Here is a 27918-nt window from a genome sequence, read left to right as displayed (position 1 = left end):
GCAAGATGATGTGAACAACTATACAGTGATGTGTACTTTTGATGGATGAGTTAGAGAGAGAGAGAGAGAGAGAGAGAGAGTCTCCTTATTATTAGATTCCTAGAAAGTGATATATTGGAGTTACTTCAGATGACAAAATTAATATGCTGTACTTGTGTTGTTCTTTATAATAATTTTTCATTCTTAGAATAATAACATCCTTCAACTTGCAGGTGACTTAAACGGTACTGAGGAGCACGATAAGGCACAACACCAGGAGAAGGAGACTGAAGCTGGGGAGGCACAAAACCAGTGTGAGGAGCAGCCCAAGGAAGAGGCTGATGATCCAAAGGTAGAGTCTGAAGACGAGGGAACTGGAGAAGAACTATCTGAAAGCTGTGAAGTCCCTGTGGATGACAAGCCTGTAATCAAGGAGCAAGTTGCTGAAGAGTCAGTTGAAGTACATGAAACTGAATGTGTAGCTGAAGAAGAGAAGGGAGAGCAAGTAAGCATTCCTGATAGTGAAGAAGTAAAAGAGTCAGGAAAGGAAGAATCTCTTGATGAACCAGTGAATGGTGTTGGTGAACATCTGGAAGAAGAGCAAGAGGCCAATAACAAGGAGAACCATATTAATGGTACAAGCACAAAAGAAGAGAACAATCATTTTGAAGGTGAAGAACTAACAAAAGAAGAAGAAGAAAACAACAAGAATAAGGAGCAAGAAGCTGGTGAAAGCGTTGACTTCCAGAAAGAAGAATTTACCAATAACCACGACGACGATAGTCACCACACCATCAGTGAGCTGAGGTCCAAGTGGGACTCATTTGGGAAAGAGCAGAGCAGTCCTCCAATTGAACACATACACTGCCATCCAGGCATGGCTGACACTGCCAAGAGCCGTTTTGTAAGTACCTACAGGATTTTCATGATTTACTCATCCAAATTCCCTTCCCCTTTTCTGATTTTTCATATTTGTATCTATCTATCTATCTATCTAACTGTCTATTTATCTGTCAGTCTCTCCATTTATCCATCTATCTTTCTATTTATCTATTTTTACAATTTTTCTTTGGATTACTTCAAGGAAATGCCTACTGAAGGGTCTCCATTCCCATCCATAGCCCCTGCATAATCTTCTTGTCTCAGTCTCCCACCTGCACTCTTTAAGATACTCCATCACAACACATCTTTCCATTTCACAGGTGGTTGTCTTTTTGGTTCACTGATAGTTTGCTTACTCTTGCATATTTTATCCCACATTTTGTTCTCATCCATCATTTCCAGATGACAAGACAATTTCAGGAAGCTGTACTATTTTGTTTTCTTTAATATTTCACTGACTAGAGGATTTACAATTGTTAACACTCCTCATAAATCTCATGTTCAGATAGGAGATATTATTATGAGTTGTTACAGAGAAAGGCTCCCAGCCATTCCATTTGGTTATACTGATTGGAATTGTGGATGGAGGTACTAACTGTTTTAAGGTAATGGCTTTCAAGACAATAATTAGATTTAAGCTGTGTAGCAGTTATTTTATATTTCTGTTATGTAAACAGACAGTAATATTTGCTTACTAGCCTTGGCATAAACCTTTATCACTGAGTGGCTTATTGTGGTCACATTCATCCTACTTTCTCCTGGCTGTTTGCCTTGAAGGTGTTATCCACTGCCTGAGGTTATCTGTCACTTGCCCACCTCACTGAGTATGGGAAACAGGTTTAGGACAATGATAATATTGAGATGCTGGGGCTACTGCTTATTTTAACAACAGGCTTTCTGAATGACATATTTCTTATTTTCGATATAGCATTAAAAAAATATCATGATTTTTTTTTATTCATTTATTTATTTTATTATCATTAATTTTCTTGATCTTTACTAACTATTGATAGAAAGATTTGAAAATAATAGGTTAGTTTTACCACTATTTTCCCTATGCATTATCATAATCATGTTTACATGATAATTACTTTCTCTCACGGTGAGCAGGTTAGGAAGGTGACATTTAGGAGAAGAATATTTACTTGCACACACACACACACACACACACACACACACACACACACACACACACACACACACACACACACACACACACACACACACACACACACACACACAATACATGTATGGAGCCAAAGATGGAAACTAGAATTTAATGCCAGAAAATACCATGTGTTGGAAATGTGAAAAAGTAAACCTTGGAAATACAAAATGGGAAGAGAAATAATGATGAAAAGTATTGAAAAAAAAAAAAAGATTTGGGAGTAATGATTCAGGACACAGCTGAATGGCACATAAACAATATTTGGCTCTACATACAGCTTGTTAACAAACATTAGGGTGGCGTTTAACTATTTAGATAAAGAAACGATGAAGAAAATCATAACAAGCTTATGTCCTAAATTGGAATACAGCAGTAGTTTAGGCTCCACAGAAAAAAAGATATATGGAAACTGGAAAGAATACAGAGGATAGCGACAAAGATGGTACCAGAATTGAAAGACTTAAGCTATGAAGAAAGACTTGAAGAGATTAGATTACCAACACTACAAGAGAGGAGAGAAAGAGGAGACCTGATAACAATGTACAAATTAGTAAACAATATAGAAAGAATAGACAAAAATGACTTGGTACCACAGGTGGAGAAGGGAGAGAGATGGATGAGGGGGCATGGGAAGAAAATAAAGAAGAGTGGATGTTCGAGTGACATCAAGAAATACAGCTTCCTGTATAGAAATATTGAAATCTGGAATGATTTGAAGGAAGAGGTGGTTATGGCAAAAAGTGTACACATGTTAAAGAGAAACTGGATAAATATGGTTATGGAGACCGAACAAAATGAGCTTTGGTTTGTACCCTGTACAATACAACTAGGTAAATACAATGACTTGCATTGGATAGAAGTGAGTTAGAATAAGTTCGACTGTAAGAAGTGATGTGGTGTTGATGTCTAATCATGCAGTGAAATGTTAGGTTCTGGATAAGAAACAAGTTATTAGATGTATCCTTGTTTTGGAAGATAAGATGGAATGTATCAGTTACTATTGAAGTAACGTGATCCGAGTTGTAGAAAAATTGCCTTTATGTCCAGTATGCCATAAAATGTTATGGTTTAGATTTAGATGTAAAAAATTCCCTATTACAAATACAAAAAAGAAGGATGGTGAAGATTTTGATAATGAGGTAACATCAATGTAGGCATGCATTAGTAAACATAATTAGATCATTAATGGGTAGCCATTTGTACATTCATTGTACAAATTGTGTAATTGTACACTCATTTGCACTGCAGGGTGGCACTGCTGAGAAATGCAACCAGTGCCAAAAGACAGTGTATGCCATGGAGAGGCTGGAGGTGGCAGGCCGGCTGATGCACAAGACTTGTTTCAGATGCTGCAAGTGCAACTCTCCTCTCAGGTGAGCAGTCTCTCTTTGTTGATCACACTGGATTATGTTTCCATTATGCTTAGTTACTGACTGGATTCAGCCTCAAAATGAGTGATAATCTGTAACCATTATGACATCTATTTTTTATTTATTTTTTTAATTAATTAATTAATTAATTATTATTATTTTTTTTTTTCTGTATTTCATTCAGCTTCCATTCGCCATGTAACTTTCATTTTCATCCTTCAGTACTCATGGGAAAGTTGCAGGTAAACTAGCTCATTGGCTGCTGGCCACCATGCAAGTTACTTAGTTGGTTGGTCTTTGTTTTCTGCTAGCTTTGAAGATTTAGTACTTTACTCTTTTGTGATGTAGTATTGAAATAATGTTATCTAGATATTGTAGACAGCCATATTTCATTGTTTTAGAAATTGGTACATGCTCAGTAGAAAATATACACATAATTGCTCAGCATACATATAAATTATGATTAGATTTTCCACCAACATGTAAACAATGACTTTATGAGGATCAGGCAGCATGTGATAATCTTTTACTTATTTTTTTCCAGTGTTGGGAGATTCTCAGTGGGTGGTGGGGAGCTGTACTGTATGACTCACTACAAACAGGCATTCAGAGAGAAGGGAACCTATGATGTGTTCACTCCAGATAACCCTATCAAGGGCAAGTGGCAGTCCAAGCCTGCTGAGTGATGGCCAGCTTTTGGGAGCCTTTGGGACCAGGGTGGAGGAGCTGCATCACTTCATTTCTTGCATCTGATTTTACTTACTGCTATTCCTGAGATTTTCTTGTTATTGCTATTCAGTACTTAACTCAAGATAGAGAACAATCTCTAAGAATCACAGCTCTGCTGGATTGTTACTGCCAAACTATGCCTTTGTAAATAACACACCTCAAGTCCTATGAAAAATATACTCCCACTTTTGTGTTTGCTTTATGGTAAAGCTTAATTGCTTGTAGTTCTGAAGTAAGTGTTTTTTCCAGAGACAGGTCTGTTCAGATCAGCACCATCACCAGTAAGTGTGCTTGTCCCTGGTCAGGTTTACTGGCGTGAGACCCATCACCTTAATTTTTTTCTTTCTTCATGTATAATACTCTTAATCTTCTAGACATTGCAAGTTCACTTTAGTATCAATGCTGTTGAGGAGAACTGCATAGTTTTCTTACATGATATAACAGTACAAAGTAATCCTGTCAGTATTGGGGCAGGTGTCTATGCTGTTTTTGGGACATATCAAGATGGAAATCAGCATGTTTTTCTAAGTCCAAAATGTGTTCAGTGAGAAAGAACTATTTCATAAGAGCATCAAAGGTCTTGTACTTTGTATATTTGTAGATTGAAAATTATACACTGGTTTTCTTGACAGTGTTATAGTCCTCATACTCTTTGGAATCAGCTACAACTTGGTCTGCCTTATGTCTTCCCACAGGAGAAAATGTCTGTGTTTTCAGTGTGAAATGAAGCTTAGTATGTCCCAAGTCCATCTTTAGGCTGCTTCAGGACAACTCCTTATGCAGGGGGCTATTTTTTTTCAACTGTGAGGTATTTATATGTACAGATCTGTATTTTTGATGGTATAAATCTTGGAGAATGTGATTCATAAAGAGATCCAAGTATGATATTGATAACTTGAAAACTCACTGTGATTAAAGGGAGTGTAACCTGGGACAGCTACTGAGGTTTGTGCCAGGTTGTGCTCTGGTTACACTTTCTTTATGGCTTTGGACACACATTGCAGTGTTATCCCTCAGAATCTAGACTACATATATATATTGTTGTTCAACTCCATTAAAACACAAATTACTTGCAATTATATGTTAAAAATGTTCAGTATAATGTCTGTTAAGTTCATAATGCATACGGTTTTTTTTTTCTCCAGTCCCATAAATTCTAGTCTGCTCTGTTAAAAATGTGTGATCTCTTGACATCTATTTAGTTTGAAAGGAATTGTTGAATGGATGAACACTGTCATCATGCTTGAGGGTGACAAAATCTCATTATTGATGGATCTTGTTTAGAATATCTGCCTACTTTTTAAGACTTTTTTTTTTTTTTTTTTTTTTTTTTTTTATAATGCATGATTGTACATAGGTGTCTTCCTGCCATTTTCTTCACCTTCAGTTGACTATACTGCTCTTTTACAATTCAAGCTAATTAAGATATATTGCTAATGATCTGTGACATACCAGTAGGTTATTGAATTTATGTGATTAGAGGATAATGGTCAGCATTTATTTAATCAAAGGGAAGTTTTTAACGTCCATCTGCCACTTGCTAATTTATTTAAAGTTCAATGCAAATTATTAAAAAAAAATTGGAAGATGGTGAAATACACACCTCCAAGTAGTATAATAACTTTACATGTCACCAGATGTCCTGTTTCTAACCGCCATAATAGTCATGTAGAGGTTTGGTTTTGTTATAGCTGACCAATAATATTTTCATACATAGCGATGATATATTTCCCTTGTCTGTGATATATATTTTCATATGTATGATGGGTGTCCTATCTTTGTCTGGCTCCATAGCAGAATCATCTCAGGGTGAAGGAATACTCCAGCTGCTATTCCTGGTTTTCTTGCCTTACTGAAAGATCACTTATCAACTTATGTACTCATGAACCCTACATGAATATCCAAGACTCATTACAGGTGCACTCTGGTGTTTGTTACATGGTGAGTCCTATGCTGTACCATCATTGACAGCCAAGAATCTACAAGTATTTATCATTGTGATAAATTTTCAGCTTAAGATGATGTGATTACCTTTTTTGTCACACTTCATAATGTACATAAGAAGCAGATCAAAGGAAAATTTATAAATTTTTTTCACATAAAATCAAGAGAAAGAAGTCAGCATGATATTGAAAGAAATGAGAACAAAATATGCCCTTAAAGTGACAATGGTGAGCCAGCTTGCATCACTTTATGCTGGAGTGAAGGGTTTTATTTGTAATTATCTTTGCTACTAACTAACTTGCCTTGTTCATCAGTCTTAATTCTGTGAGATTCTGAGTAAATAAATAATACACGAATGCCAGACAGTGACAGACTATTGATGTAAGCCTGCAGGTGTAGAATGGGGAGAGGGATATGTGTGGCCTTGAGGATATGGCTGAGGGGAGCCGGTTTGTGATCCTACTGATGCAAGTCTGTAGGTAACCCTCCCTTTGGCCTCCTCACCATTAATTATTCTTGGTTGCTAGTCTGAGCTGTCCAGTTTCAGCCATTATTTGTATGATGTATGCATTATAATAAAGAAAATTGCAAAAGGGTACCATTAATTCTCTTATTATCAAACATACTGTGACAGTGTGAGGAAAAATATGTAGCTCTGCTCCACTCACGGACAAAAGGTTGTGAGCTCAGACTTACTGCGGTTTTTCGGCGAGAGACTTACCTGCTGTGTAACCATACTATATAACCTTGTTGGGATATCATAATTAAATAAGTTTCTATTCTTTAAGAAACAGTAAAGATAATGGTAAAGTACAATGAGCAGAAGCTGGAACTTCCGTGGAAGATAGAGAGTAGATTATTTCTGACCACACTAAGCGTATTAGATTTTTGTATTTCCAGCATACCAAAATAACATTAGTATCAAAAGTATGGACAACAGCAGTAATAATAACAAAAGTTGTTATACTGATTATAGTAGTAGTAGTAGTAGCAGTGAACCATATTATTAGTGATATCGATAGGGATGGTAGTAATAGTACCGCTATAGCGAATACTGACAGTAACGAGTAAAGGGCTCTGTCTTCCAATCTGTTTTCTTAACTCTTTCAAGAGGCTCTATTCTTTACGGACTGACACCCCAGTGGACATTTTTTTTCTTTACCTTTTGTAGCCTTTGGCCAGAGCTCTTTCATAAGAGAGAGAGAGAGAGAGAGAGAGAGAGAGAGAGAGAGAGCCCCTGTTTAGTTTACATCGAGCCTTTTTTTTTCTTTTTTATTCGCGTTCCTGTAGTATAAAGGGGAGTGCAATGTGAAAACCAAGGAAGTATACACGCACTTTGGATTTGCGTGATGTTTTTTGGACAGCCTAAACATTTCTTTCCCTTTAGCTATACGGGTTTCCATGCACCATATTTAGTTCATTATCTAATGTAAAATCGGTGGCCTAATTATCCCAATCAGATAACTTTGTTTATGATATATGTGTGAACGGCTCTTCCTAGAACACGTTCAACAGCGGGATGACATAGGATTTTTTTCATTTCATAATCAGAATGCTGAAAAAAAAGAGCATGAGCTGTTGTTCAAAAGGCAGAAAAAAAAAAAAAACATTGTGAGGGCCAAATTGAAGATATATAAAATAATAACTTAAGATGAAAAAAAAACAATTATATTTGGTAATTGAGATATAAACTAATGAAGACAGAAAAAGACCAGGGAATCGAACTTGAAATAGTAAAATAACTCATGATGGACAAGGGGCAACAAACTATTCTATTTAGTGACGAAAAAAATAAAAAAAGGGAAATAAACATAAAATTAATGAGGAAAAAGGTAGAAAAAGACAAAAGAACCGAATGTGAAATAGGAAAACCACCTTCATAAGACCGATGGAAAGACAGCCATCAGTGTCAGCATCAGCAGCACCGTGGCTCAGGTGGCGTGCGGGGCTGTGAGGCTCCGCACATTACTTTCTTCAACAGGCACCGGATAACCTGCAACCATGAGTATATTACAAAAAATTGCTGACATCGAGGCCGAGGTGAGGTCGCAAGTTGAGTGTGTCTGTGCGTCCGTGTGTGTGTGTATATGTGTGTGTGAGGGGCAGGCCTGGCATGACACTCGCCAACACATGTACCGACTCAAAAAGCACGTGTATTTTTCTCTTCTGGTAATACATAAGCAGTGTTGTTGTTATTGTGAGAGGGAAGTGGTATTGAGATGCCGTATTGCCTTGTAGTAATGCTTCCTTTCATTTGTTCCATACACCTGCTGGTGTGGGTGAGGTGCTGCGGCTATTTTGCTTACCTATGAAGAGATAGTGGAGAAATAAGAAACTGCTTCTTTTGTTGCCCCCACCTCCAAAGATTAGTCAGCCAGTACTATAGGAGTTAATATGTTTGTCGTATCGGGCTTTGAAAGTGGCAATTGTTGACGCATTTAACTATACTCTCCGGGAGTTTATTCCATTCGTCTGATTTTTAGTGGGAAATTGTTTCCTTTTATTTTTTTGTTTTTGTTTTCCAGGGGTTCGGTTTGGCAAGCTTAAGTTAATGGCCTCACAGGTTGTTCCTATTAAGGTTAAGTTAATGGCTTTGCAGGTTGTTACTGTTGATCTTAAAAAAAAAAAAGTGCCCCAAGATTAGATATTTACAGCATATTTTATTACACACTATACAATGCACTAACTGGTCACTTAAGAGTTCACTTAATATTATGCAACTACACACTTAGTGTTCACTTAAGAGCTCACTTAAATGTACACAACACACTGGTCACATAAGAGCTAACATAACATTATGTGCTGTACTACTAGTGTACTTTTGCTTGTCACTCAGAGTCAAAGATGTTGGCTGGTGGCTCTGGAGTGATTGGGGATGAAGTGGAACTGGGCAGACTGGCTGAGGAGGTTGATAAGTGTGTTTGGGTTATTTGATATTTGGCTTTGGTTTAAGGAGGTTTTGCTGTATAGTTTATTGACTCTGACTTGACCCCTTTGGCGTGTCCTTGGGAAACCTCCACTGTTTACAGACCTACCAATGATCTGCATGTGGCAATCTGTTTCACTGTTAGTCTGTAGGTCGTCTGTTTATGGAATATATATACAGTAAAATCCCTCTCATCCGGCATTTGAGTATCCGGCACATTTTTCCCTGAGTCTTAAAATCAATAAAAAATCAATGTGTACTCATAAAATCTATTAAAATTCCCGCACGAGGCATACTTTGCCCCCTCGTCACCAGAGCGCACTGCTTCGCGCCACCCGCGGCCCACTGCGCTGTGTTTGCTCAGTGACTCAGTCCCGCGTGTGCACTGTTTATCGCCTGATGCCTTCATCATGCCTAAAGTTGTAGAAAAGAGGAAGCGTGTTGTGCTTACACTTAAGCAGCTGATCAGATCAGCTGCTGATTAAGATCAGCTGATCTTTGTTATGGTAAGATGCGTGAGTGTAGGGTGGTGATTGTGGACATAATTTCACTTCTATTCCAAGTATCCGGCAATATTCAAGTATCCAGCATGTTGGCGGTCCCGTTGATGCCGGATAAGAGGGATTTTACTGTATATAATACAACTGCATGGTGTTATGAATGTCATGGGATTTAGGGGAAAAACAATGATTCTGTAAACTTTCCATTTCACTTAGTGACATGGCTCATACGACGTTGCCATCCAAGGGACCTTGACCACAGCTGTCTTTGACACAGGCAGGGACAACAGGGCTCTCTGAGTAGGACGGTGGAGTGATGTGGCAGCAGCACAGTCTCCTGAGGAATCCCAGAGCTGTGTCCAAAGGCTGAAGTTAGAGTTGATAGAGTTGATACGTCTCCTGGATCCCAAAGTAGTCATAACACCTCTCCTGGACCCCAAAGTAGTCATAACACCTCTCCTGGACCCCAAAGTTGTCATAACATGTTTCCTGGACCCCAAAATAGTCATAACATGTTTTTTTTTTTTTTTTTTATGTAGGAGGGACACTGGCCAAGGGCAACAAAAATCCAATAAAAAAAAAGCCCACTGAGATGCCAGTGCCAGAAAAGGGTCCAAACTGGTAGTCAGAAATTAAAGGACAAGTGTCTTGAAACCTCCCTCTTGAAGGAATTCAAGTCATAGGGAGGTGGAAATACAGAAACAGGCAGGGAGTTCCAGAGTTTACCAGAGAAAGGGATGAATGATTGAGAATACTAGTTAACTCTCGCATTAGAGAAGTGGACAGAATAGGGGTGAGAAAAAGAAGAAATTCTTGTGCAGTGAGACTGCGGGAGGAGGGGAGGCATGCAGTTAGCAAGATCAGAAGAGCAGTTAGCATGAAAATAGCGGTAGAAGACAGCTAGAGATGCAACATTGCAGCGATGAGAGAGAGACTGAAGACAGTCAGTTAGAGGAGAGGAGTTGATGAGACAAAAAGCTTTTGATTCTATCCTGTCTAAAAGAGCAGTATGAGTGGAACCCCCCAAGACGTGAAGCATACTCCATACATGGACGGATAAGGCCTTTGTACAGAGTTAGCAGCTGGGGGGTGAGAAAAGCTGGCAGAGACGTCTCAGAATGCCCAACTTCATAGAAGTTTTAGTTAGAGATGAGATGTGAAGTTTCCAGTTCAGATTATAAGTAAAGGACAGACCAAGGATGTTCAGTGTAGAAGAGGGGGACAGTTGACTGTCATTGAAGAAGGGATAGTTGTCTGGAAGGTTGTGTTGAGCTGATAGATGGAGGAATTGAATTTTTGAGGCATTGAATAATAGCAAGTTTGCTCTGCCCCAGTCAGAAATTTTAGAAATATGAGAAGTCAGGCATTCTGTGGCTTCCCTGTGTGAAATGTTTACTTCCTGAAGGGTTGGACGTCTATGAAAAGACATGGAAAAGTGCAGGGTGGTATCATCAGTGTAGGAGTGGATAGGACAAAAAGTTTGGTTTAGGTCGTTGATGAATAATAAGAAGAGAGTGAGTGATAGGACAGAAGCCTTAGGAACACCACTGTTAATAGATTTAGGAGAAGAACAGTGACCGTCTACCACAGCAGCAATAGAATGGTCAGAAAGGAAACTTGAGATGAAGTTACAGAGAGGATAGAAGCCGTACGAGGGTAGTGTGAAAATTAAAGCTTTGTGCCAGACTCTATCAAAAGCTTTTGATATATCCAAGGCAACAGCAAAAGTTTTACCAAAATCTCTAAAAGAGGATGACCAAGTCTCAGTGAGGAAAGCCAGAAGATCACTAGTAGAGCGACCTTGACAGAACCCATACTGGCAATCAGATAGAAGGTTGTGAAGTGGTGGATGTTTAAGAATCTTCCTGTTGAGGATAGATTCAAAAACTTTAGATAGGCAGGAAATTAAAGCAATAGGATGGTAGTTTGAGGGATTAGAATGGTCACCCTTTTTAGAAACAGGCTGACTGTAGGCAAACTTCCAGCAATAAGGAAAGGTAGATGTTGACAGACAGAGCTGAAAGAATTTGACTAGGCAAGGTGCAAGGATGGAGGCACAGTTTTGGAGAACAATAGGAGGGACCCCATCAGGTTCATAAGCCTTCCGAGGGTTTAGGCCAGCAAGGGCATGGAAAACATCACTGCGAAGAATTTTAATTGGTAGCATGAAGTAGTCAGAGGGTGGAGGAGAGGGAGGAACAAGCCCAGAATTGTCCAAGGTAGAGTTTTTAGCAAAGGTTTGAGCGAAGAGTTCAGCTTTAGAAATAGATGTGATAGCAGTAGTGCCATCTGGTTGAAATAAAGGAGGGAAAGAAGAGGAAGCAAAGTTATTGGAGATATTTTTGGCTAGATGCCAGAAATCATGAGGGGAGTTAGATCTTGAAAGATTTTGACACTTTCTGTTAATGAAGGAGTTTTTGGCTAGTTGGAGAACAGACTTGGCATGATTCTGGGCAGAAATATAAAGTGCATGAAGACGGGTCTCTGACACGGAAGCAGTAATCATTCCAAGGAAAATCAGCAAAATACCTCCTCAGATCCCCCCAACTAGCAAAGGCAAAATGCCTGAGGCACCTTCGCTTAGGGTGATCCTGAGGAGGGATTGGAGTGATAGGACAAGATGCAGATATGAGATACAGAGAAGAGAGGGTGACAGGATTAGAGGTCAGGAAAAGGTCAAGAATGTTGGGCGTATCTCCAAGAAGGTCAGGAATACAAGTAGGGTGTTGCACCAATTGCTCTAGGTCGTGGAGTTGAAGTTGAAGGCTACTTCACCAGGATGGTCAGTGAAGGGAGAGGAAAGCCAAAGCTGGTGGTGAACATTGAAGTCTCCAAGATTGGAGATCTCTGCAAAAGGGAAGAGTCAGAAGATGCTCCACTCTGGAAGTTAAGTAGTCAAAGAATTTCTTATAGACAGAGGAGTTAGGTGAGAGGTATACAGCACAGATAAATTTAGTTTGAGAGTGACTGTAGTTGTAGCCAGATGGTAGAAAACTTGGAAGATTCAAGAGGATGGATATGAGAGCAGGTTAAGTCGTTGCGCACATAAATGCAACATGCAGCTTTGGATCGAAAATGAGGATAGAGAAAGTAAGAGGGAACAGAAAAGGGGCTACTGTCAGTTGCCTCAGACACCTGAGTTTTAGTGAGGAAAAGAAGATGAGGTTTAGAAGAGAAGAGGTGGTGTTCTACAGATTAAAAATTAGATCTTAGACTGCGAATATTGCAGAAGTTAATGAAGAAAAAGTTGAGGGGGGTGTCAAGACACTTAGGGTTGTTGTCAGAATGGCAGTCCGACCTGAGAACATTTGTGGTCCCCTCCCCAGATGGGGACTCCGAGGCTGGTGTAGGAGTTGCCATGATAATTTTGAAATTTTGAGTGATGGGTGTGTGTGTTATTAGGTGCTTGTAGTTTTATGTGGAGGAAGAGAGTTGTCTTTAGAGGGCAGGCTGTGACCGCTCCCTTGTGTTGTGAGACACAAAGGGAAACGTTCAGTGAGGTCACAGCTGGGTTTAATGATAAGTTCACATGCACCCCCACTGATCCAGTGCTTTAGATGTCACTGGGAGTAATTATCGTTTTGGCAGGTGCCTACTACCTCCTCTTAAGTTGGACCCCAAAGTAGTCATAGTATGTGTACTGGACTCAATTGAAGTCATAAAATATCTCCTTGACCCCAAAATAGTCATAACATGTCTCTTGGACTTCAAAGTAGTCATAACATGTCTCCTGGACCCCAAAATAGTCATAACATGTCTCTTGGGCTCCAAAGTAGTCATAACATGTCTCCTGGACCCTAAAGTAGTCTCTTCTGGACCACAAAGTAGTTATAACACATCTGGACCACAAATTAGTCTTAACACCTTTCCTGGATTCCATAGTAGCCCTAAGAGCCTTGCATCAATTTCTTGTCCATGTAATAGTGAAGAACTTTTTATGAGCTGAATGAAACCAAACAATAATCTTTCTAATAAATAGATGTGTAGCTTCCCCAGCACCATCCTAGAGGATGGTGCTAGGGAAGCTACAACTCCTGTCCAACTCCTGTCCAGTAGGAGGAGGCAGTAGCCACCTGCCAAAATGATAATTACTCCCAGTGAGGTCTAAAGCACTGTTCAGGGGGTGCTGTGAACTTATCATTAAACCCAGCTGTGACCTCACTGAATGTTTCCCTTTGTGTCTCACAACACAAGGGGGCAGTCACAGCCTGCCCTCTGAAGACAACTCTCTTCCTCCACACAAAACTACAAGCACCTAATAACACACACACCCTTCACTCAAAAATTTTAAAATCATCATGGCGACTCCTACACCAGCCTCGGAGTCCCCATCTGGGGAGGGGACCAGAATGTCCCCAGGTCGGACTGCCTTTCTGTCGACGGCTGTAAGTGTCTTGACACACCCCTCAACTTTTTCTTCATTAACTTCTGCAACACTCGTGGTCTAAGATCTAATTTTCAATCTGTAGAACACCACCTCTCCTCTTCTAAACCTCATCTTCTTTTCCTCACTGAAACTCAGGTGTCTGAGGCAACTGACAGTAGCCCCTTTTCTGTTCCCTCCTAGTTTCTCTATCCTCATTTTCGATCCAAAGGTGGATGCTGCGTTTATGTGCGCAATGACTTAACCTGCTCTCGTGCCCACGCTCTTGAATCTTCCGAGTTTTCCACCATCTGGCTACAACTACAGAGTAATTCTCATACTGAATTTATCTGTGCTGTATACCTCTCTCCTAACTCCTCTGACTATAAGAAATTCTTTGACTACTTAACTTCCAAAGTGGAGCACATTCTGACCCTCTTCCCTTTTGCAGAGATCTCCATTCTTGGAGACTTCAATGTTCACCACCAGCTTTGGCTTTCTTCTCCCTTCACTGACCATCCTGGTGAACTAGCCTACAACTTTGCTATCCTCCATGACCTAGAGCAATTGGTGCAACACCCTACTCGTATTCCTGACCGTCTTGGAGATACGCCCAACATTCTTGACCTTTTCCTGACCTCTAATCCTTCTGCTTATGCTGTCACCCTTTCTTCTCCGTTGGGCTCCTCCGATTACAATCTCATATCTTTATCTTGTCCTATCACTCCAATCCCTCTTCAGGATCCCCCTAAGCGAAGGTGCCTCTGGCGTTTTGCCTCTGCTAGTTGGGGGGACCTGAGGAGGTATTTTGCTGATTTTCCTTGGAATGACTACTGCTTCCGTGTCAGAGACCCGTCTTTGTGTGCTGAGCGCATAACAGAGGTGATAGTGTCTGGCATGGAGGCGTACATTCCTCACTCTTTTTTTCGTCCTAAACCTTCTAAACCTTGGTTTAACACAGCTTGTTCTCGTGCTATACATGATAGAGAAGTGGCCCACAAAAGGTACTTAAGCCTTCCATCACCAGAATCTCATGCACTTTATATTTCTGCCCGGAACCATGCCAAGTCTGTTCTCCAACTAGCCAAAGACTCCTTCATTAACAGAAAATGTCAAAACCTTTCAAGATCTAACTCCCCTTGTGATTTCTGGCATCTAGCCAAAAATTTCTCCAATAACTTTGCTTCTTCTTTCCCTCCTCTACTTCAACCAGATGGCACCACTGCTATCACATCTATTTCTAAAGCTGAACTCTTTGCTCAAACCTTTGCTAAAAACTCTACCTTGGACGATTCTGGGCTTGTTCCTTCCTCTCCTCCACCCTCTGACTACTTCATGCCACATATTAAAATTCTTCGCAATGATGTTTTCCATGCCCTCGCTGGCCTAAACCCTCGGAAGGCTTATGGACCTGATGGCGTCCCTCCCATTGTTCTCCGAAACTGTGCCTCCGTGCTTGCACCTTGCCTAGTCAAACTCTTTCAGCTCTGTCAACATCTACCTTTCCTTCTTGCTGGAAGTTTGCCTACATTCAACCTGTTCCTAAAAAGGGTGACTGCTCTAATCCCTCAAACTACTGTCCTATTGCTTTAATTTCCTGCTTATCTAAAGTTTTTGAATCTATCCTCAACAGGAAGATTCTTAAACATCTATCACTTCACAACCTTCTATCTGATCGCCAGTATGGGTTCCGTCAAGGCCGCTCTACTGGTGATCTTCTGGCTTTCCTTACTGAGTCTTGGTCATCCTCTTTTAGAGACTTTGGTGAAACTTTTGCTGTTGCCTTGGACATATCAAAAGCCTTTGATAGAGTCTGGCACATAGCTTTGATTTCCAAACTACCCTCCTACGGTTTCTATCCTTCTCTCTGTAACTTCATCTCAAGTTTCCTTTCTGACCGTTCTATTGCTGCTGTGGTAGACGGTCACTGTTCTTCTCCTAAATCTATTAACAGTGGTGTTCCTCAGGGTTCTGTCCTGTCACCCACTCTTTTCTTATTATTCATTAATGATCTTCTAAACCTATCTTGTCCTATCCACTCCTATGCTGATGATACCAGCCTGCACTTTTCCACGTCTTTTCATAGATGTCCAATCCTTCAGGAGGTAAACATATCATGCAGGGAAGCCACAGAACGCCTGACTTCTGATCTTTCTAAAATTTCTGATTGGGGCAGAGCAAACTTGGTATTGTTCAATGCCTCAAAAACTCAATTCCTCCATCTATCAACTCGACACAACCTTCCTGACAACTATGCCCTCTTCTTCAGTGACACTCAACTGTCCCCCTCTTCTACACTGAACATCCTTGGTCTGTCCTTTACTTATAATCTGAACTGGAAACTTCACATCTCATCTCTAGCTAAAACAGCTTCTATGAAGTTAGGCTTTCTAAGACGTCTCCGCCAGTTTTTCTCATCCCCCCTAGCTGCTAACTCTGTACAAGGGCCTTATCCGTCCATGTATGGAGTATGCTTCACATGTCTGGGAGGGTTCCACTCATACTGCTCTTCTAGACAGGGTGGAATCAAAAGCTTTTCATCTCACCAACTCCTCTCTTCTAACTGACTTTCTTCAGCCTCTCTCTCACCGCTGCAATGTTGCATATCTGTCTTCTACCGCTATTTTCATGCTAACTGCTCTTCTGATCTTGCTAACTGCATGCTTCCCCTCCTCCCGCGGCCTTGCTGCACAAAACTTTCTTCTTTCTCTCACCCCAATTCTGTCCACCTCTCTAATGCAAGAGTTAACCAGTATTCTCAATCATTCATCCCTTTCTCTGGTAAACTCTGGAACTCCCTACCTGCTTCTGTATTTCCACCTTCCTATGACTTGAATTCCTTCAAGAGGGAGGTTTCAAGACACTTATTCATCAATTTTTGACCACTGCTTTGATGCTTTTATGGGACTGGCATTTCAGTGGGCATATTTTTTTATTGGATTTTTGTTGCCCTTGGCCAGTGTCCTTCCTACATAAAAAAAAAAAAAAACTCCTGTATGTCAGTCTCTTGGTCACACAAAATTGTCAGACTGAATCCTAATCCTCCTAATCCTAACTGGATGTCACCCACCAAAGGATGCTCAAAAGGAGGAGTCACTAGGGATTGCATGTGGCTCTGATGGAACTATACAGGTGGTCTCTGGTGGCTGTTCTATAACTGATGAAACACACAAATGAGCTGCTCCAAAATACATATAATGAACTTGCTGTTGACGTTTATAATAGGTTGTTGCAGTTTTATCTAGGTACTCTTAATTATGAATGCTCCTATTGTGAAGATTTTTACTTTTAATCTAACAGGAATGTTAATGCTGCTATGGTCTAGTGCATTATTCAACTTGTGCACATTAATTTGCAGATCACGGTTAGGAGAGAGTACATGGTAGGGAGGGGATTTTTAAGTATTGAGTGACATTAGATTTAGTGTAAAAATGCATTTGCTTTTTTTACATTTTTTAAGAGGCTTCTCTAGCTGGTGTTTGTTCCATGGCTCTGAAAGTAAGATTTACCTTTTGGTACTATTATAAATGGGCTTTGATATATTTTCTCATCTTTAATACAAGGGAATAAATAATTGAAATTATCCAGACAGCAAGAAAGGGGAAAAAGTAGCCATGCATTTGTTCAGTACTGAAGTGTTGTAATAACTTCCATGGCAGCATTTTGGACATAGAGGGAAACAGAAAGAATTGGTCATTTGTGTTTAGCAACACCAGTGTTGGTGTTGGGAATTCAGGTAGCACATGAAAATAATGGTTGTGTCTGCAGAATTTATTCATGTTTGTACGCTTTGAGTATGTATGTATGTATGTATGTATGTATGTTGATTCCAGATGGCCCGGACCCAGAAGAACAAGGCTACCATGGGCCATCTGGGTCTTCTCAAGGCCAAGTTGGCCAAATTGAAGCGAGAACTGATCACTCCCAAAGGTGGAGGAGCAACAGCAGGCGAGGGTTTTGATGTGGCCAAGACTGGTGATGCTCGCATCGGTTTTGTGGGTGAGTTGTTGCCTTTTGTGTGTGTGTGTGTGTGTGTGTGTGTGTGTTATTTGCCTGTTATTTATCTCCAGTGCTTTACTTGTATGAGCTTTTCAGATTAGATTTGTTGTTAGTATAGTAGTTATGAGAGATGTAGTATGAAATATAAAAAAAAAACTACAAATAATATAAAATAAATAATAAAAGCCATAAATAATGCCTGACACCAATTTGCTCTAGAAATGAAAAACTGAGATGTAGTCTTGAGTCAATCTCCTGTGCAGTAATGTGGCTGCATTGATTACCATATGCTGTCTTGCAGGCTTCCCTTCAGTTGGCAAGTCCACCCTCCTTAGTAACTTGGCAGGAGTGTACTCAGAGGTTGCAGCATATGAGTTCACCACCCTCACCACTGTGCCGGGCTGTATCAAGTACAAGGGGGCCAAGATTCAGGTGAGATATGCTGGCCACTGTCTTTGTTATTGTAATATATGTAATTGTTCCTGGTTTTCATGTGTTTGCCATGCATATGGATAATTTTACAAGGTATTGGCTCCTCTGTGCAAAATTGCAATTTAAGGCTCTTTATATAATATGAAAAGATATTTTTTGAGTGCTGGATGTCCCTGTCTTTAATATTACTATTAAAGAAATCTTCTGAAGTATTAATGTTATAGCCTCCAATGTGCTAATCTTATCACACACCAACAGTTGCTGGACTTGCCTGGAATCATTGAAGGAGCTAAGGATGGTAAGGGTCGAGGGAAGCAGGTCATTGCTGTGGCACGCACCTGCTCTCTCATCTTTATTGTTCTGGATGTGCTCAAGCCCATTGTCCACAAGAAGCTCATTGAAAAGGAACTTGAAGGGTTTGGCATCAGACTGAACAAGGTTTTTACACGTATTTTGTTGAAATGATTGATTGATGATTTGATGATTTATTTATTTATTTTATTTTTTTATTTTTTTTTTGTTTTGCTGTCATGTATGATTCCTAAAAACTTGTCACCAGTCAGTCTTAAGGAAAAAGAAGTCAATGTGTTGGTAGTTGCAAAGCTTTGTTTCCTATTAGATTAAGGAATCATAAGGAAGAAAAGAAATTGCAACATTTGTGTGTGGTTGATAGTCTCCACACTTTCCACAGAAAATTTTGAGCATGACCCAGAAATTCTCTTCCATCACTCCTCATTATTGATTGAGTAATCCACCCTGTATTAGAATCAGGGTTGAAAATTTTATTTTGATTCAAATCAAACCAACTATGATTAGAATATATTGCCTCTGGATAATCTTTAGTCCTTAACATAAAGGAATCCCAGTTATTTTGTAATTCAAGCATCTTGAATGCCTGAGCCACCAGACTTTTATAAGGAAAATAGATGGGTGTTGAATAACCTGGGTGCTTTGGTAAATTCTAAGATTGCGTCCTTTACTAAACATTTGGCCAGGAGTCTTCATGGTTGGTGGAGACATAAGTGCGTACTACATCTACTTCAGAAAAGTAGATTTTGACATTCTTTGATATCGCTAATGTTCCGGTTTGAGATTTAATCAAGAGTTGGATTGTATTTATTTCACATCTTTTAATCGTTATTTCTCTGCAGGAACCACCACAAATTACATTCCGGAAGAAAGAGAAGGGTGGTGTAAATCTGCAGTGTGCGGTGCAACAGAATGAGCTGGATCTGGAGCTGGTGAAGGTGAGGGCTTACATTATGCTTGGAAAATGTTGTACTTATGTAATATTTAGGTGTATTAGAACATTAGAGAAAATGTATTCCTGTATATTTTCTCTTTCTCTTCATATAACATTAATGGGTAAGAGTAAACCAAGAGTAAACCTGTGTATGCTATTGGGCCTTGCTGTGGAAGTATGTGGCCATTTGTGCTGTGCCTAAGCTCCTGGGTTGTAGTAGGGAAGTCCACAAGACTAACCCTTTCCACAAGGAGGCGACAGGGCTAAAAGTGTGAATGATGTGTGTATGAGTGTGTTGTGTGGCCCATCCTTTGTGGGATTGCTGGTCTGGTATTTAGATAGATAACATTAAAAGTAAAATTTGTAAAAACGATGTTGAAGATATTGAGATAGTCACCTGTAGTTTGCTGTTGAAGATGTAGTGTCTGGAAAACTGTGTCAGGACAACTTCCATTACAATAAAAAAGGTTTGAAGTGCTAAATATTGAAGTTAAGTTGTGATGTCTTTTCTCCTACAGACCATCCTTGCTGAGTACCGCATTCACAATGCAGATATCGTGCTCAAGTATGACGCCACCGCTGATGACCTGATTGATGTGATTGAAGGCAACCGTGTATACATCCCCTGCATCTACCTCCTAAATAAGATTGGTAAGACTGAGTATTTGGTTCTGCACAGTGTGTTAATGAAGATTAGTTTGGTTCTGTATGGTTAATTTTTTAAGATGGTCTGGATTGGTTCTCTCAGTGCCTTACTCAAGGCTAGTGAGGTCAATGGTTTAGTTCTGTCAGTGTATCATGCAAGATTGGTGAGGCTAATGGTTTATCTAAGTGTAATGTCAAGTATGTTTGCTTTACAGACCAGATCAGCATTGAGGAACTGGACATAATATACAAGATTCCCCACTGTGTGCCCATCTCTGCTCACCACAAATGGAACTTTGATGATCTACTGGAGACCATGTGGGAGTACCTCAACCTCTGCAGAATGTGAGTTTCTCTTGTATAACTTGTACATAATTTTGACTGGGAATGGGGCATTTTTCAAGTTACATCACGTGGCTTTGGTATCAAGGGGATCTAAAGTGATGTGATCATAGTTGCTTGAATACTAAGATGATAAAATGTGGTAGCATAATGCAATGCTATCCTGAGGTTGATTCCAGACGTCCATAGTCCAAGATGCAAGTAAAGTAATGTTAAAGTATTTTATCCAAGCTCTTGTGATTACAGCTCATAAACATAATTATGTTGATTCCAAATTTGGCCAAAACAGAAGTAAAGAAACAAAACTTCAAAGCCTTTTAAAAGATTATACTGTATATAAAGTAATCTTGATGACTATCAGCATTCAGCTTTTTATAGACATTTTAATTTTCCTTTTTGTGTTTCTGTTGCTGAGAGTGATATTAAATTGTGGACCTTCATTCAGCAATACCATATGACCCCATACTTAAAGTGCCTTAAATCAATGTATCCTTCATATTTCTCTTCTTCCTTCATCTGCCAGCTACACCAAACCAAAAGGACAACTTCCAGACTACAGTGCCCCTGTTGTCCTGCATGCTGAGAGGAGAACTATTGAGGACTTTTGCAACAAAATTCATCGGTCCATTATCCGAGAATTTAAGTAGTAAGTCTTGTATTTGAAATCTGTTGTTGGAAGTAATGATAGAATTTTCATGTAAATCATGAATTGCAAAAGCTGAAATATTAGTGAGGGATGGGCAAGATTTTAATTGAATTTGCTTTATATCCCAAGACTTGTATCCCCTTCATCTTCACAGCAGATGGTAAAGCAACCAGCAAATAGAATGGAGAACCAGATATAGAAATATGTGTTTGACCATTTAGAATGTTTTATTTCATGCTTGTGTGAGTGTGTGTACATTTATTTGCCATGATATAATATGGAGGAGGAGGCAGTAGATACCTGCCGAAACGATAATTACTCCCAGTGAGGTCTAAAGCACTGTTCAGGGGGTGCTGTGAACTTATCATTAAACCCAGCTGTGACCTCACTGAATGTTTCCCTTTGTGTCTCAACACAAGGGGGCACTCACAGCCTGCCCTCTAAAGACAACTCTCTTCCTCCACACAAAACTACAAGCACCTAATAGCACACACACTCTTCACTCAAAAATTTTAAAATCATCATAGCGACTCCTACACCAGCCTCAGAGTACCCATCTGGGGAGGGGACCATAAATGTCCCCAGGTCGGACTGCCTTTCTGACGACGATCCTAAGTGTCTTGGCACCCCCCTCAACTTTTTCTTCATTAACTTCTGCAACATTCGCAGTCTAAGACATAATTTTCAATCTGTAGAACACCACCTCTCTTCTTCTAAACCTCATCTTCTTTTCCTCACTGAAACTCAGGTGTCTGAGGCAACTGACAGTAGCTCCTTTTCTGTCCCCTCTTGTTTTCTCTATCCTCATTTTTTATCCAAAGGTGGATGCTGCGTTTATGTGCGCAATGACTTAACCTGCTCTCGTGCCCATGCTCTTGAATCTTCCGAGTTTTCCACCATCTGGCTATGACTACAGAGTCACTCTCAAACTAAATTTATCTGTGCTTTATACCTCTCACCTAACTCCTCTGACTAAAAGAAATTCTTTGCTTAACTTCCAAAGTGGAGCACATTCTGAGACTTTTCCCTTTTGCAGAGATCTCCATTCATGGAGACTTCAATGTTCACCATCAGCTTTGGCTTTCCTTTCCCTTCACTGACCATCCTGGTGAACTAGCCTACAACTTTGTTATCCTCCACGACCTAGAGCAATTGGTGCAACACCCTACTCATATTCCTGACCGTCTTGAAGATACGCCCAACATTCTTGACCTTTTCCTGACCTCCAATCCTTCTGCTTATGCTGTCACCCTTTCTTCTCCATTGGGCTCCTCCAATCACAATCTCATATCTGTATCTTGTCCTATTGCTTCAATCCCTCCTCAGGATCCCCTAAGCGAAGGTGCCTCTGGCGTTTTGCCTCTGCTAGTTGGGGGGAACTGAGGAGGTATTTTGCTGATTTCCCTTGGAATGACTACTGCTTCCGTGTCAGAGACCAGTCTTTGTGTGCTGAGCGCATAACAGAGGTGATAGTGTTTGGCATGGAGGTGTACATTCCTCACTCTTTTTCTCATCCTAAACCTTCTAAACTTTGGTTTAACACAGCTTGTTCTTGTGCTATACATGATAGAGAGGTGGCCCACAAAAGATACTTAAGCCTTCCATCACTAGAATCTCATGCACTTTGTTTCTGCCCAGAACCATGCCAAGTCTGTTCTCCAACTAGCCAAAAACTCCTTCATTAACAGAAAGTGTCAAAACCATTCAAGATCTAACTCCCCTCATGACTTTTGGCATCTAGTCAAAAATATCTCCAATAACTTTGCTTCCTCTTCTTTCCCTCCTCTATTTCAACCAGATGGCTCCACTGCTATCACATCTATTTCTAAAGCTGAACTCTTCGCTCAAACCTTTGCTAAAAACTGTACCTTGGACGATTCTGGACTTGTTCCTCCCTCTCCTCCACCCTCTGACTACTTCATGCCACCTATTAAAATTCTTCGCAATGATGTTTTCCATGCCCTTGCTGGCCTAAACCCTCGGAAGGCTTATAGACTTGATGGGGTCCCTCCTATTGTTCTCCAAAACTGTGCCTCCGTGCTTGCACCTTGCCTAGTCAAACTCTTTCAGCTCTGTCTGTCAACATCTACCTTTCCTTCTTGCTGGAAGTTCGCCTACATTCAACCTGTTCCTAAAAAGGGTGACCGTTCTAATTCTTCAAACTACCGTCCTATTGCTTTAATTTCCTGCCTATCTAAAGTTTTTGAATCTATCCTCAACAGGAAGATTCTTAAACATGTATCACTTCTCAATCTTCTATCTGATTGCCAGTATGGGTTCCATCAAGGCCGCTCTACTGGTGATCTGGTTTTCCTTACTGAGTCTTGGTCATCCTCTTTTAGAGATTTTGGTGAAACTTATGCTGTTGCCTTGGACATATGAAAAGCTTTTGATAGAGTCTGGCACAAAGCTTTGATTTCTAAACTACCCTCCTACAGCTTCTATCCTTCTCTCTGTAATTTCATCTCAAGTTTCCTTTCTGACCGTTCTATTGCTGCTGTGGTAGACGGTCACTGTTCTTCTCCTAAATCTATTAACAGTGGTGTTCCTCAGGATTCTGTCCTGTCACCCACTCTTTTTATTATTCATTAATGATCTTCTAAACCAAACTTGTCCTATCCACTCCCTTGCTGATAATACCATGTCTTTTCATAGATGTCCAACCCTTCAGGAGGTAGACATTTCATGCAGGGAAGCCATAGAATGCTTTCTAATTGGGGCAGAGCAAACTTGGTATTGTTCAGTGCCTCAAAAACTCAATTCCTCCATCTATCAACTCGACACAACCTTCCAGACAACTATCCACTCTTCTTCAATGACACTCAACTGCCCCCCTCTTCTAAAGTGAACATCCTCAGTCCGTCCTTTACTTATAATCTGGACTGGAAACTTCACATCTCATCTCTAGCTAAAACAGCTTCTATGAAGTAAGGCGTTCTGAGACGTCTCCACCAGTTTTTCTCACCCCCCAGCTGCTAACTCTGTACAAGGGCCGTATCTGTCCATGTATGGAGTATGCTTCACATGTCTTGGGGGGTTCCACTCATACTGCTCTTCTAGACAGGGTGGAATCAAAAATTTTTCATCTCAACTCCTCCCCTCTGACTGTCTTCAGCCTCTCTCTCACTGCCACAATGTTGCATCTCTAGCTGTCTTCTACCGCTATTTTCATGCTAACTGCTCTTCTGATCTTGCTAACTGCATGCCTCCCCTCCTCCTGCAGCCTCGCTGCACAAGTCTTTCTTTCTTCTTTCTCTCATCCCAATTCTGTCCACCTCTCAAACACAAGAGTTAACCAGTATTCTCAATCATTCATCTCTTTCTCTGGTAACTCTGGTACTCCCTGCCTGCTTCTGTATTTTCACCTTCCTATGACTTGAATTCCTTCAAGAGGGAGGTTTCCAGACAGTTATTCATCAATTTTTGACTACTGCTTTGACCCTTTTATGGGACTGGCACTTCAGTGGGCATTTTTTAATTTTTTTTTTTTTGGATTTTTGTTGCCCTTGGCCAGTGTCCTTCATACATAAAAAAAAAAAAATATGTATGTGCAGCACTTGACAGTAAAAGAATAGTATCCCTTGTGTGAGTGTGTGTTGCTGTGTGCAGCAGTAGGTGTTGCTATATAATTTGTTATGTCTTTCAGTGCCCTGGTTTGGGGAAGCTCTGTCAAGCACCAGCCACAGAAAGTGGGGAAAGAGCATGTCCTCAATGATGAAGATGTGGTCCAGATTTGCAAGAAAGTCTAGGATTAGTTTAATGGCTAAGTTCTACAAAATTGGGTGGATGTGGGTAAGCTTCAGGGTGAATTGTTTTTACTTTGCTCCATTGTTGCTTTGTGATAGCCTCCACATTTCGGATGCACCCATCTTCTCTTCAACATTATACACTCACATGTTTAATGTGACCTTTCTTAAGCTTTTGGAGAACAGTTTATGAAAGTTAGAAACTCACCATAAAATAATTTCAAATTATATGGTTTTATTATTTGTAATATTTCTTGCAAAGGCTTGGCTGAGGGTCATTGCCTCAATGGGCAAAGGGGATGTTATTGAACAATTTACTGTCCTTTTCTCCTCCAGTCAGATGTCAACATTTCATTATGACTTATGCTAAATGAATTTTTCTTGTAACCCTGCTGCAGTGTATGATCAGGCTCAATAATAAGCAACATCTAATAAATATTTATCTTTCTAGATAAAAATTTTGCACTTACATTATTCACAGCAATATTTAAAACAGTCCCAAGTTTTTTACAGAAACAGTCTACAATAAGCCCAGTAGGGCTTTCTGTACATAGGGTTCCAGTTCTGAAATATTAATTCAACATGCCTATTATAAACAAAACAATAGGGCAGGGGAAGGGATCTGCTTCGTTCCATGGTTTAACCCGCGTGCTGCCGGCCACTTTTATCCTAAACCAACCTGTGCTGCCAGCCAATTTTGCATATTTTTTTTATGCTTTCAAAAAATCCTAAACCATGTAAAATAATGAAAACACGAGAAAAAGTTGTCTTAGAAAGTAAAAAAAAAGAAAAAAAATCACCTGAGAAGTTGTCTGATGTTGGTGCGCATATGGTGTGATGCTGATACTCGTAGTGTGCTCGGTGCTATCCGTTTTTGATCAACACCAGTATTCGTAAATTATGTTATGTCACCTCGGTAATGGATTATTTGTTTATATATTACATATATCAACACTATCAATAAGCATAGCCTATGCATAGGTAGGCTACTCGTATGATATTAGTGCTTTGTACATTTTTACATTTTCACTCAGCTGTACATAGTCTTTGTCATGTACAGAATCATCATCAGACATGTCTGATAACATTTCATCACTACTAGAAGAAAGTAAAGCAGAGATAATCTCATCACACAACCCACGGCGGCGCGCCATGACTGCTTCCTCCGGTGGTTGTACAAGCTCTCACGAGTCTGACCTGATTGCCGCGCTGCGTGCCGCCTGGGGGCCACTCAAGGAGCATACCAACAAACTAACACATTCAGTGCGTAGGGTGGAGATTGGAGTATACTTAGTGTGTTTTTTTATAAAGTTATTTAGACAAATAAATATACTAGAATTTTTTTTAGATTGCCGCCGTATATATATGGCGATGGCACTGAGCGCGGGTAAGCTAGATGCTGTAAATTTATGGTGGTGGCACTGCGCGGGTTAAGCACTGACTTTGTAATCTAAACTGCATTATGCATTTTATCAAAATTCCTGTTTCCTATATTTAACTTTGTTTTTTATTTTCTTAGGGTTTTCTCCGTATGCTGCCAATCTATTGTCACTTATACCCAGGAAAAAGGAGTTATCCCTAGTTGCTGATTTTTTCATTTTTGTTTCTTGTGTCATGTCTGCAGTAGATTCTGTGGTCCTTTTCTTTTTCTTTTTTCTTTTCTGAGGGCTTGCTGCTGTGTCTGAGGCTCCAGAATTGAATTTGTTCTGGGTTTCCATTACAGTTTTGTCTTGCTCTTTAGTGCTGTTGCTGGGCTGAAGCTCCTCTGTGGTATTAATCTCTCTGTGTCCTGAGGGATTTATTTCAACACTTGGCTTGTCTTGGGATTCATTTCCTGTGTGCTTTTTCTTTTTCTTTTTTGGTTGCTTTATGGTTTCATCTACAGATATGCAGTTATCTTCATCAGCATCTAGGGTGGAATTTTTGTCCTTCCTCTTCTTAGCTTTCTTGGGATGTCCTTCATCACATTGTGGGTCATATTCTGTGGTAGCACCACTTTCATTCTGTTTGCAATCAGACTGTACAGGGTTCACTGTTGGATTGGAGTCAGGATTTTCCTCCATACTACCCAAAAGTTTCTGTTGTCTTCGCAACTTTTTCTTGAGATTTTTTAATCGTTTCTTCTCTTCTTCAGAGATGTGGTGGTGTACTGGATCTCTGTAATTGCAATTTTTTAAATTATTTTTTTCTCTCCATGATAGCAATTGATTTCATGAACCTCATTTCAACTTGCATGACATTTCCTGATAACAAATAAGAAAATAAGAGAAGCTGCAAGAAGCTGTCAGGCCTACATGTGGCAGTTCTTATGTATTCTCAACCATAAATTTATCTAATCTTTTATAGCCCCAATGAATTGACATTAACAATGCAATTACTGAGTATATTCTATTCCAATATGTCACAACTTCTTGACTTGTATCCTATATCAATTTTCTGTAAAGTCTGCCATACATGCTTAGTTTTAACTTGTCTGAATGACAAAACCAGGTTGAATTAGTTTCTTCTAGCCAGTCTGAATGTATGTAGGAGTTATTTTGAATGGAATGCAGGCCAGAAATGCAATCTGATGAACTAAAGTGCTAATGGAAAGGCAGTTTGCCTGTTTATAGGGTGACCTACAGTTTGCACATCATTTTCACACCAATTATCAGGTTGTATACAAGAGGTAAGCTCACAGTGGCCATGTCTAAAAGTGAATATTTTTTTGGAGTGAATTCAGACATCTACAGGAGATACCCATGCCTATAGAAAGTTAAGAGTAGTGAATATTTGAACAGAAACCAGAAAGCAGCAGCCATTTCTTGCACCATTTTCATAATGATCAGCACCCCAGCTATGCAGGTAGTTGGGAGAGAATGGGAAAGGCAGCAGATGGGGAACTGGTTAGTTCTGGGGAGGAGATTAGTAAAATTCTGAATGAATATTTTTAACTGTCTTCACCCAGGAAAACATGCAGGAAATGCTGAATAGTGAACAGATGCAGAAGAGAATGAGAAGCTGA

General features: G+C 40.0%; 3 protein-coding genes across 6 annotated transcripts in view; 2 read left to right on the top strand and 1 right to left on the bottom strand.

The window, feature by feature from the left end:
* Positions 1 to 6672, top strand: part of LOC135099837 (cilia- and flagella-associated protein 251-like) — a 16743-nt gene extending 10071 nt beyond the window's left edge. The window contains exons 3-5 of the mRNA XM_064002427.1: positions 213 to 883; positions 3278 to 3402; positions 3944 to 6672. Of these exons, the coding sequence (XP_063858497.1) occupies positions 213 to 883; positions 3278 to 3402; positions 3944 to 4085 (938 nt within the window). The 3' untranslated portion in view covers positions 4086 to 6672. The remainder of the gene's footprint in view (positions 1 to 212; positions 884 to 3277; positions 3403 to 3943) is intronic.
* Positions 6673 to 7950: 1278 nt separating this feature from the next.
* Positions 7951 to 25372, top strand: LOC135099836 (GTP-binding protein 128up-like). The gene is made up of 9 exons (XM_064002426.1): positions 7951 to 8112; positions 17695 to 17860; positions 18162 to 18292; positions 18551 to 18730; positions 19444 to 19539; positions 20054 to 20186; positions 20396 to 20525; positions 21046 to 21168; positions 24815 to 25372. Exons 1-9 carry the CDS (start codon positions 8074 to 8076, stop codon positions 24915 to 24917), a joined length of 1101 nt encoding a protein of 366 aa, XP_063858496.1. The 5' UTR covers positions 7951 to 8073; the 3' UTR covers positions 24918 to 25372.
* The window catches only part of LOC135099833 (protein KRI1 homolog), a 44764-nt gene continuing 42187 nt past the window's right edge, over positions 25342 to 27918 (bottom strand). For all 4 annotated transcript variants that reach the window (XM_064002416.1, XM_064002417.1, XM_064002419.1 and 1 more), the window contains one exon: positions 25342 to 27071. In XM_064002416.1, coding sequence (XP_063858486.1) covers positions 26387 to 27071 — 685 coding nt within the window. In that variant the 3' untranslated portion in view covers positions 25342 to 26386. The remainder of the gene's footprint in view (positions 27072 to 27918) is intronic.

Source organism: Scylla paramamosain, chromosome 4 (assembly GCF_035594125.1).
Source record: "Scylla paramamosain isolate STU-SP2022 chromosome 4, ASM3559412v1, whole genome shotgun sequence".
In the NCBI taxonomy this organism is placed as follows: domain Eukaryota; kingdom Metazoa; phylum Arthropoda; class Malacostraca; order Decapoda; family Portunidae; genus Scylla; species Scylla paramamosain.
The sequence above is the reverse complement of the archived record's forward strand: the minus strand, read 5'-3'. Positions and strand labels throughout refer to the sequence as shown.

What these genes read in the sequence shown, in the direction of transcription:
- LOC135099836 (XM_064002426.1), top strand. Translation starts at nt 8,074, where the DNA reads ATGAGTATATTACAAAAAATTGCTGACATCGAGGCCGAG. An exon ending in TGCTCGCATCGGTTTTGTGG is followed by an intron (nt 17,861 to 18,161) that starts GTGAGTTGTTGC and finishes GCTGTCTTGCAG; the next exon opens with GCTTCCCTTCAGTTGGCAAG. An exon ending in TTGGCATCAGACTGAACAAG is followed by an intron (nt 18,731 to 19,443) that starts GTTTTTACACGT and finishes ATTTCTCTGCAG; the next exon opens with GAACCACCACAAATTACATT.